Source organism: Hippopotamus amphibius, chromosome 2 (genome assembly GCF_030028045.1).
Source record: "Hippopotamus amphibius kiboko isolate mHipAmp2 chromosome 2, mHipAmp2.hap2, whole genome shotgun sequence".
Taxonomy (NCBI): Eukaryota; Metazoa; Chordata; class Mammalia; order Artiodactyla; family Hippopotamidae; genus Hippopotamus; species Hippopotamus amphibius.
In genome coordinates this window covers 115,992,270-116,003,086 of record NC_080187.1, presented here as the reverse complement: position 1 = coordinate 116,003,086, position 10,817 = coordinate 115,992,270, and the positions used below count along the sequence as shown (strand labels likewise).

Genomic DNA, 10,817 nt, shown 5'->3' with positions numbered 1-10,817 from the left:
TAGCAAGTGAGACCTGTAGGATGAGAGCTGGTGAAGATTTGTTTATCTGGAGAAGGACTGAAAAGGGAGGAATAAAGTAGGGGTGGGTGAAGGCCACATGAGTGGCAATGTGACCCTTCCCTAAGACCTTCCAAGTTTCCTCCCTAGAAATCATGGTATCCATGGAGAGGCTGTCTCCAGGAAACAAGAGAAGAGTACAAGTTTTGCATTCCAGTTGACTTAGGAAAAAGGGTTGTTTAGACAATGTAAATCCTTTGACATAGGAAATCTTGGGGAGGCTTATGGCTTCCACAGGTCATGGAACCAGGGGTTCAAAGCAATTTGTGATGGTTAATTTTCTGTGTCACCTTGACTAGGCGAAGGGATACCCAAGTGGCTGATAAAATGTAATTTCTAGGTGTGTCTATGAGGACGTCTCCAGAAGAGATGAACATTTGAATCAGGAGAATGAGTAAAGAAGATCTTCATCAATGCAGTGGGCATCACCCAATCCCTTGAGTACCTGAACAGAACAAAAAGGGAGAGGGAGGACGAATTTGCTTTCGGAGCTAAGACATCCATCTTCTCTTGCCCTCCTGCTGTCCATCAGAGCTCTTGGAACTAAAGCTTTTGGACTCAAACCAGAGTTACACAATTGACCCCTCCCTGATTCTTAGGCCTTCAGTTGATTATACCATCAATTTATCTGGTTCTCCAGATTGTGCAGATGGTGGGCAGATTGTGGAACTTCTAGGCCTCCATATCCAAGTGAGCTAATCCCTACAATAAATCACTTATTTATCTCTGGATATCCTACTGGTTCTGTTTCTCTGAAGAACACTGACTAATACACAATTCAATCTAGATATTAGATGATATCTAGTTTTCACATATGAGGATAATGCCAACACATTTATATAGTTGTTCTGATTACTATGTGTTAATATCTTATTATTAATAAACACTGTGCCACAGTCAAGAAATTTGCACGAATGATGGGGCTGATGAAGGAGGAGATGATGTGTGACTGAACACCATTGGTATTTGTGGTCTAATTGAAACTCACTGGTCTAAACTGTGGACCTTGTCTTCTATTTTAAACATATGAATGTGTTATTTTATTAATAATAAAATAGTTGAATCCCTAAATTTATATCATTCTGTTACAAAGTTTTAAAAAGCGAATCAAAAGTTGACCATTTCTTACAATTAATCTATCTAGCAGACTATTTTTTTACTCTTAGCTTCAATCTGAGCACTACTTTGTTTCACGGCCACTTCTTGGATTTCTACTGCTACATTATTAATTTTTAAGTGTTCTTTGGTCTCATAAGCTGAAGAAATGTGTCATTTTCACAGACACGTATTTAAAGAAGTAGGACTCAGAAAACATAGAACGTACTTTCATATTCTGACTATTTTCATAAAAGGCTATGAGACAGTATTTTGACTATTCAAATTATGAGTGGGCTAAGTGATGAATTACCCACTAGCCAACTGATTTCCACTGTTAATACCAGTGTAAATTATGGCCCAGATCAATCCCACAACTTCTAATGAAATTCCTGGGATGGGAATAACTTCGGCAAGGCCTCTATAAACACAGATCAAGGGTGTCAAGGGTGAAGCAGCAACATGAGAAATCCACAGACTAAGAGGCTTCAGTCTGGGGTCACTGCAAATCAAGGACACTGAGCCTATTTTAGATGGCAGTACAAGAATTAAATCATTACTAACTGCAAAACAAAGATTACACCATCAAAACTCTAAAGATGGTAAATAGATTAAATAACGTGCATATAAGTGAAGAAATTCTCAGGGCTGGAGAAATTTAGGACCATGCAAACAGATGAAGGCTTTCTCAGCAAAGCTGTAGCATATTTATGGTCCTACTGTACTTGGGACTATAGTGCCATTGAAAAGCGGAAACCCAGCTGTCACCTAAGAGAGAAAGGGAATTCTGCAAATTTGGCAGCGATCCTTCAGCTGTGTCCTTAATACCCCTCTTGGAGTCTGCTATGCTGTGACATTACTTAACAGAGCTCAAAGAGGTCATGGAGATAGCTCCGTGAAGAATCAAAATTGAAAAGACTGCTGGTATAGAGTGGATTCTGAAAGCTATCTCAGGATTTAGCCAATCTGAACTATCACATCTTTCCCCAGATACCTGCCCTCAGTATTTCTCACCAGTTACTATTACTTATTCACCCAACTTCAAAACCTGAGTCTTCTCCAACTCCTCTTTTCTCCTCACTTCCACCTCCTGTTAGCTGCCAAGTCTAGCAGATTCAGCTTCTTCATCTTTAATCCATTCCCTCCTTTTGGTCTCAAAGGCCAGTGCTCTGGTTCAGGTGCTTACTCCCTCAGACTATTTAACCTGTCCTCCCAGTTTCCAGTATTTTTCCCTCTAATTCATTTTATGGCCACCATAATATTCATCTTTCTAAAGCACAGTCTGAATCATGCCAGTCCCCCTTTCAAACCATCTTTAATTAGTCCTCATGGCTCTGAATCAAATAAATACTCCTCAGCTTGGCATTTAAGACCCCAGTAATCTCCAGTAGCTCCTCAACGTCTATACTATCACCCACACATTTCCTTACAAGCACCACATGGTCCAACTTCCTGTTTCTTCCTCAAACTTCTTTTTGCAACTGGATCTCAATATGCACACGACTCAATCTACTGAAATCTTATCCATCTTCCAGGGTCCATATCAATCATTGCTTCCTCAAAGAAACCTCTCTCCATCTCCCCAATTATATGTGATCTCCTGCTTCCCTGAACCTAACACATTTTCCCTGGATCAATTATGACCTGCTATCTAGTCTACTTATTTATCTCATCTACTATAATTTTCTCCCAATCAATATTTATTAACACTTATCTATGTTCCAGGCACTGTATTAGGCATCAGGAGTACAGGAATGAATAAAACATCTATGACCCCTCAAATTACACAGAGGAGCCTCAAGCTGGTATTATTATGGAATCTTCAAAGTGTACCACATGATAAGTAACTAGCATAATTGTTCTATCATGATGCCAGAACATAATTCATAAACATACTGTCATTCAATTAAGATGATTTGTTTAAAACCTCTAATTCAATTAATAAAAGAATCATTTTAAATGGGAAATTTGAAAAATCATACAGTGTAAACTTTAAGTCCATAATAAAGATCTGTTCATAATGGAAGCAAAAGTGGAAGAAATATCAAATCTTTCCATTGAAATATTGTAGGGCAAAAATGTCCATTTTCTAGAGCTATCCACACATTTATTTGTTTAATGAAACGAAAGAGTGGAAAGAAAGAAACTCAGACTTTGGTGTCAAAGGGACTTCAAATGAATGAATATGATGAATTGAATGAATGAATTTAAAAAGACTATGGGTTTGGTTTTCTGACACTTTTTGGACCTATCATTTTAGAATCTTAGTAAAGTCCCCAGAAGTTCACGTGGAGATAACATAGATAGGGGATATGTATAGTGATCAGGTAAAAAGATGAAAGAATACAACTGTGAGATGAGCTATGTTAAATTATCATTAAGCAGGAAAACAAGACAATATTTCCCTCAGGCCTCTATCCTTGATTCAGCCCCCAGTGAAGAAACTCTGGCATTTAAAAGATGGGGAGGTCCTTACCAGACAGTCCCATTTTTAACAAGTATGCACATTTTTACATCTCAGTTTCAAATATCCCCACAATTCACAGTAGTTGTCCAAGGCCCCACCCACGCTCCACCTCCCACCCCGCCTCTGTTTCTTATTTACCTCATATGCATCTTTGATGTTCAAGGGCTCACCAAGAGCAGCCACATGTCCCACGATGCCTTTGTTCCACTCTAAGCGGATACAGTTATTTGAAGCTTCTTCCAGTGTTGAACCTTCTGCAACATCAAAGAGGCGGCTGATAAGAAACTTGTCGTTGGAGCTGTCCTCACAGACAAGGAACAGGGAATAGCGGTCAGCGGAGATGAGTCCATGGATGTGCAAGAAAATTTTGTGACATAAGGCTGTGACATCCAAGTGACTAGAAATATCTTTCACTAATTCCAAGAGTCTTGAGCACTGGTCCCCTTCATCATTATCAAACCTTGGGGGGGTTAGAGGCATCTGTTCCTTCTTTTCTGAGTCAGAGAGGAAGCTCACAGTTCCCTCAGAATCCTTGACGACAATGGGTCTAAGAGGCCGATCAAATTCGGAGGTGGAGATTTTCCTGGTTGGTGTTCCAGGGACGCTGCTCTCTGCATGGGGACTCTGCTGCTAGGGGCAAGAGCAAGCTTCCGTGTGGCCTCTGACGCCTTCCTTGCACACAGGGATGGTGTGAACTCTCAGCAAACCATGCATTGACCATTTCTCTGCAGAAAAGAACATGTAGACACAGTAAATGTTTGAGGAATACCCCTTCTTAAATATTGCTACCCCCGAAAGCTTCTAAAAATCCGCTCGTGGTAAACTGATGTGGTAATGATTGATTTGTCATAGAAAATAAAAACAAGATGGTTTATTTAAGACGGTTTTATTTTGAAAAACTCTAGAGGACAATTGCTTCAGTGAACATTTTAATAAAGCCTGACTCCTATAACGTGTATTTTCAGATATCTGATTTATAACACATTGTCAAGTCTGCTCCTCTCAAATCAGTTTGTGTTAAAGTAAAAGACACTAAATTTGACAAGAGTCTTAGGAAAATATAAATATGGAAATTTATCTGCTATTTAAAACATACAACTTTTTCTGAAGTTAAATATTTAAAAATTTTTAAAAATTTATATAAAATTGGCTAGCTAATATGCTTAATTTTAGATAGTTGTTTTAATCTATATCGCTACATATAGATTAGATTTAGAAAGGGAAATGGAAAATATAAACCATTTGATCTGGTATGTGGTAGAAAGATTATAGATTTCCATTAAAATCATCCTAATAAGATTTGTTCAATTAATGGTAAAGATGATCTCTTCTTCTAGAGTATCTACTCCTTGTATAAAGGAGAAAACAAAAAAGGTAGGTAATAACATATAGAAAATTCAGTCCAAGAAAACTTAAGTTATTTATGTTATTAATGTGCCATCCCATGAAAAAAACCCATTTGGGCTAAAGCCTTCACAGCGGGTGATTTTTTTAAACAAATATGCCAGATCATACACATCCAAATGATTGTTGTTCAGGTCAAATAATTCCTCTTGGGAAGCTGCATTCTCATGCCAACTGATGGTGCCATTACTTTAGACATTTTTGGAACTCTTCTTTTGAAACTAACTTCTAAAAATTTTCAAGAGCCACATAAGAATATTAGTTTTTTAAATTAATTTTTTTTGGAGTACAGTTGATTTACAATGTTGTGTGAGTTTCCGCTGTACAGCAAAGTGAATCAGTTATACATATATCCACTCTTCTTTTGATTCTTTCCCCATGTAAGCCATTACAGAGTATTGAGTAGAAAGAATATTTGTTTTATCTTAAAGTTAGATCTTGTTTTTCACTAAGCCTTCCTCTCAAAACAAGCAAGTAAAACCACAAAAACCTAGAGTAAAAGCTAACTTAATGTATATCTTATGCATTAGACTTGACTTTTTCTGAAACTCAAATTCACTTTCAAGAGACAGAAACTTGCTACCACTGAGGATACTTAAAAGAACTGGCCTATAAAAGCAATGCAATCTCCACTTGACAATGACTTACTGATTATCTTCACCAAGGAGCCAGGGTAAAAAAGTTTGACAGTGTATCATTTTGGAGAGTGCAGGGAAACAGGCACTCTCTAACCCTTCTGGATGCAACAGAAATTGATAACACCTCTTCAGAGGGCAAGTAGGCAATAGCTAACAAGTTTTAAAATGCATTTATCCTTTGTTCCACAGATTTTACGCATGTGGGAAAGGAAGTACCAGGGTATTTATTTACTGTGGTACTTTTTGTTATAGCGAAGATAAGAAGCAACCTAATACCACAAACAGAAGCCTGGCAAAAACACATCATGGTGGACTTGCTAGGTGGCGCAGTGGTTAAGAATCCGCCTGACAATGCAGAGGTCACGGGTTCAATCCCAGCTCCAGGAAGATCCCACATGCCACGGAGCAACTAAGCCCGTGTGCCAAAAAAAAAAAAACACATCATGGCACATTTATAAAGGGAGCACTAGGCAGACATTTAAAAATGGTCATAGGTACTGATGTGAATAGTTATCACAATTTATTAAGTGAAAAAAGAAGATCCAGAAGGGAGAAAGAAGAGTTAGCCTTTTTTCTGAGTCTCTACTAAGTCTTTCACTTATAGAATGTTCCCTTAATTATTTTATTTTGAACAGCAACTATTGTTTGGTAAATACTATACTACCCTGAAATGACACCAGTCTAGAATGAAATGGGTCAAAAAAAAGATAACACAGATATGATCAGGATTACCCCATAATTCCAAGTGTTAGATACAGTTATAAATTTTAAAGTTCTCTTTAAAAAGCAATGTAGGGACTTCCCCCGTGGTCCAGCGGTTAAGACTGCATGCCCTCAAGTGCAGGGGGCACAGGTTTGATCCCTGATTGGGGAACTAAGATCCTGCATGTGATGCAGCATGGGCCAAAATAGTAATAATAATAATAATAACAATTAGTTTTTTAAAAAGCAATGTAGGGCTTCCTGGTGGTGCAGTGGTTAAGAATCCGCCCGCCATTGCACAGCGAAAGAAACCATAAACAGGACTAGAAGACAACCCTCAGAATGGGAGAAAATATTTGCCAATGAAGCAACGGACAAAGGATTAATCTTCAAAATATACAAGCAGCTCATGCAGCTTCATATCAAAAAAGCAAATAACCCAATCCACAAATGCGCAGAAGACCTAAATAGACATTTCTCCAAAGAAGACCTGCAGATGGCCAACAAACACATGAAAAGATGCTCAACATCACTAATCATTAGAGAAATGCAAGTCAAAGCCACAGTGAGGTATCACCTCACACCAATCAGAATGGCCATCATCAAAACAACTAAAAACAATAAATGCTGGAGAGGGTGTGGAGAAAAGGGAACTCTCCTGCACTGCTGGTGGGAATGTAAGTTGGGGTACAGCCACTATGGAAAACAGTTTGGAGGTTCCTTAAAAAACTAAAAATGGAACTAACATATGACCCAGCAATTCCAATACTAGGCATATACCCAAAGCAAACCATAATCCCAAAAGAAACATGTACCATAATGTTCATTGCAGCACTGCTTACAACAGCCAAGACGTGGAAGCAACCTAAATGCCCATCAGCAGATGAATAAAGAAGTTGTGGCACATATATACAATGGAATATTACTCAGCCATAAAAAAGAATGAAATTGAGTTATTTGTAATGAGGTGGATAGACCTAGAGTCGGTCATGCAGAGCGAAGTAAGCCAGAAAGAGAAAAACAAATACTGTATGCTAACTCATATATATGGAATCTAAAAAAAAAAAAAAAATGGTACTGATGAACCCAGTGACAGGGAAAGAATAAAGATGCAGATGTAGAGTATGGACTTGAGCACACAGGGTTGGGGGAGGGGGAAGGAATGGGGAAGCTGGGACGAAGTGAGAGAGTAGCTTTGAAATATATACACAACCAAATGTAAAATATATAGCTCATGAGAAGTTCCTGCATAACGTAAGGAGACAAACTCGATGATGGGTGATGACTTAGAGGGCCGGGATAGGGAGGGTTGGAGGGAGTCACGGGAGGGTGGGGATATGTGTATAAATACAGCTGATTCATTTTGGTGTACCTTAAAAATTGGCACAGCACTGTAAAGCAATTATATTCCAAAAAAGAGCTTAAATTTTAAAAAATGACACAAAGATAACTAAAAAATTAAAAAAAAAAAAAAAGAATCCGCCTGCTAGTGCAGGGAACACAGATGGGTTCAATTCCTGGTCTGGGAAGATCCCACATGCCATGGAGCAACTAAGCCCGTGAACCACAACTACTGAAGCCTATGCACCTAGAGCCCATGCTCTGCAACAAGAGAAGCCACTGTACTGAAAAGCCCAAGCACCACAACGAAGAGTAGCCTCTGCTTTCCGCAACTAGAGAAAGCCCGCACGTAGCAATGAAGACCTAAAGCAGCCAATAAATAAATAAATAAATAAATAAATAAATAGATTTATTTTTAGAAAAGCAATGTAGTAAGTATACTGTACAGATCCCCGGTGTATACCTACAGCACAGAATCTTTTAAAATATAATTGCCTAATGTTTTATAAATTCATGACAAGGCTTAGGACAAAATTTTCAGCAATGAGAACATACGCTGATAATAAAATAATGCTGTATCTCAAAAACTTCGACAGAAATGAGGGGGACATATTTGGGAAATGCTTGCATTACCTCCAGAATCACAGCAGTAGTGCCAAAGACACTGATGTCAGACATGTATGTGAAAAATGCACAGGAAGCATTTGAATATAAGCTGTTTCATAAAATGTAAGACAGAAAAAAGCAATACATTTAACTTAACGTCTCATGTGATTTAAAAGTGTGTACATGTAACTTAAATTCTCAAATGTATACAAAAATAGGCATTTTAACTATTTCAGCTACAAACCTGAAACACAGCCTCAACTTATTTCTTATCCTCTCATTGAAAAATGGTGATCGACTTTTAAATTTTTTAATCAAGCCACCTACTTGACAACTTCATGTGAACATCTAAACAGACACCTTAAAATCGTGAAATCAGAATTCCTAATGGCCCATCCTTCATCTTGCTTCAACCTCACTCCTTGACAGTTTTCTTCATATTAATAAGTAGCACCATGATCTTCCTAGCTACTCAACCAAACATCTAGGAGTTACTCTGAATTTCTGTTTCTTTCAACTCACACGTCCAATCCAGCAGCCAAGTCTTGTCTACATGACTTTCAAAACCCTATATTCTAGTCTGTTCATTTCTATCTCCTGTACTACCTCCCTGATCCAAGCCCACCACCTCTCACCTGGGACTGTGGCCACAGCCCCTTAACTGGTCTCTCTGATATTATACTAGCCTCCCTTCAATCCATTCTCCACACAGCAGCCAGAGTCATCTTTGAACAAAGAAAACCTTAACATCTTAACTACCCTACTTGGCTTCTCACTGAATTGAGACTAAAACTCAAACTCTTTCTATCCCCTACCATAGCCCCTCTCACCCATGCCGGCCCCTTGATACTCCTCATCACATCAAACTCTAACTGCCCCCAGTCTGGACCACTCTACTCACCTGCACCCGGCTGACTGCAGCTCCTCATCCCCTGCGCAGACAGGTCTTCCCTGATCACTCCACCTCAAGTGGCCTCAACACACTATGTTCTCCCCCCACGCTATCTGAATTCTTACTATCGTCTATTTTTCTGGTTTACCAATCTGTTGGTTTATTGTCTGCCTCCCCCGAGGAGATGTAAATGTCATACTTGTCTGTCTTGTTCACGGCTGCATGTCTGTACTTAGAAAATGCCTTGCACATACTAAGTCCTTGATAACTATTTGTGTGAATGAATAAATAAATGAAGCCTCCTAAATTAACTGCATTAAAAGGGACAACAGTCCTTTGAAAATGTGAATGCTGGTATATTTGTTACAGAAAATCAACATTGTGTTTTAGCTATTAATGTTCATCTTCCTTTGGATGTGAGTCTCATAACTGACCATGGCTAATTTACCCTATAGGATATCCTATAGGGCCTAATATATGTCTTAAACTAAGCCAGTTTCCAAAAATTCTTTGTTAGGTGTTTTGTGTTATATTTGTATTGTGTCACAAGTGTTTTACTTCTAGATATTTTCTTGGAGAGATGAACTCAGTATTAAATGACACAGGAAAAATAGATCTGGTATATTCAGTGACTCAATCAACAATTTTTATTAACTACCAGTCATGGAGGGAAGGGTTTTCTCACGACCACATTATTGATTATCTGAGTCCCTGTAGATACGTCCCTGCGTAGGAAAACATATGTTATCATAACATCAAAACAATCACTTATAAACCAAGCATAAATGAAATTAAATCCTCTCTCCCACCTCTCTCCCTTTAGGCATCCCTTGAGGTTTGGCAGTGCATGACCTATGTGGCTGTATGAAGTGGGCCTTCCTTCCTAAGACTAATATCTATCATCTCCTGTTGATTGTTTTTTAATACTTTAATCTCTGCAAATACAAATCACCTGCAGACTGAAATTTTACACTCTTATGTAAGATATAGAATTTCTAGAAGTAAACCAAGGTGATATTGGAGAACTATTCTAATATTACATAAAGCCACTGATAATTAAGGGTTAAGTCCAATTAAAAAACAGCTAACAACTGGAAAAAAATCAACAAGGATCATGATATAACAAACACGTGAAAAGAGAATTCTATTCAAAGAACTGCATTCTAGATTAAGAAAGGCTGCTGGAAAAACGTCAAATATTAATTTTAAAAAACTATATTTGAGGAAAAAAGACTCTCTTTAGGATCCTGCTGCGAATGCCAAATAAGAAGTAAAGATACTTGTGTTTACGATACAGCCTTGCCAGAAAATTGTTTATTTTAATAGCTTGGAGTTTTCATTATAATCTAAATCTTCTTAAATCTAAAATAAGGTAAATTTACTCTTATAACCCGCGGTTCCATTTTTCAAGATAAAGTTCCAATCAAAGCCTTTTCACTGATATTTTCCCATTTTAATTGGATTCACTTCTGTGTCCTTTTTTTTCTAGAATAAATTATTCTCATGAAGGTCCTTGAGTGTGTCAGGCACTAGGGATACAGGAGTGAGCAAGCCCAGACCTCTCCTCCCCAAACTGAAGCTTATATTGTGTCCAGCAGCTAATTTACACACACAC

At 38.1% G+C, this 10,817-nt stretch overlaps 1 protein-coding gene across 1 annotated transcript; it reads right to left on the bottom strand.

The window, feature by feature from the left end:
- Positions 1-439: 439 nt before the first annotated feature.
- On the bottom strand, positions 440-8,382 carry LOC130844438 (cGMP-specific 3',5'-cyclic phosphodiesterase-like). Its single transcript, XM_057720685.1, has 3 exons — positions 8,338-8,382; positions 3,758-4,249; positions 440-502 (listed from the first exon to the last, which is right to left on the bottom strand). The coding sequence occupies exons 1-3, from the start codon at positions 8,380-8,382 to the stop codon at positions 440-442; spliced, it is 600 nt and encodes a 199-aa protein (XP_057576668.1).
- Positions 8,383-10,817: the final 2,435 nt, after the last annotated feature.

What these genes read in the sequence shown, in the direction of transcription:
- LOC130844438 (XM_057720685.1), bottom strand. Translation starts at nt 8,382, where the DNA reads ATGTCTGACATCAGTGTCTTTGGCACTACTGCTGTGATTCTGGAG. An exon ending in CTACTGCTGTGATTCTGGAG is followed by an intron (nt 4,250 to 8,337) that starts GTAATGCAAGCA and finishes TCTTGCCCCTAG; the next exon opens with CAGCAGAGTCCCCATGCAGA. An exon ending in ACATCAAAGATGCATATGAG is followed by an intron (nt 503 to 3,757) that starts GTAAATAAGAAA and finishes TGTTCTGTTCAG; the next exon opens with GTACTCAAGGGATTGGGTGA.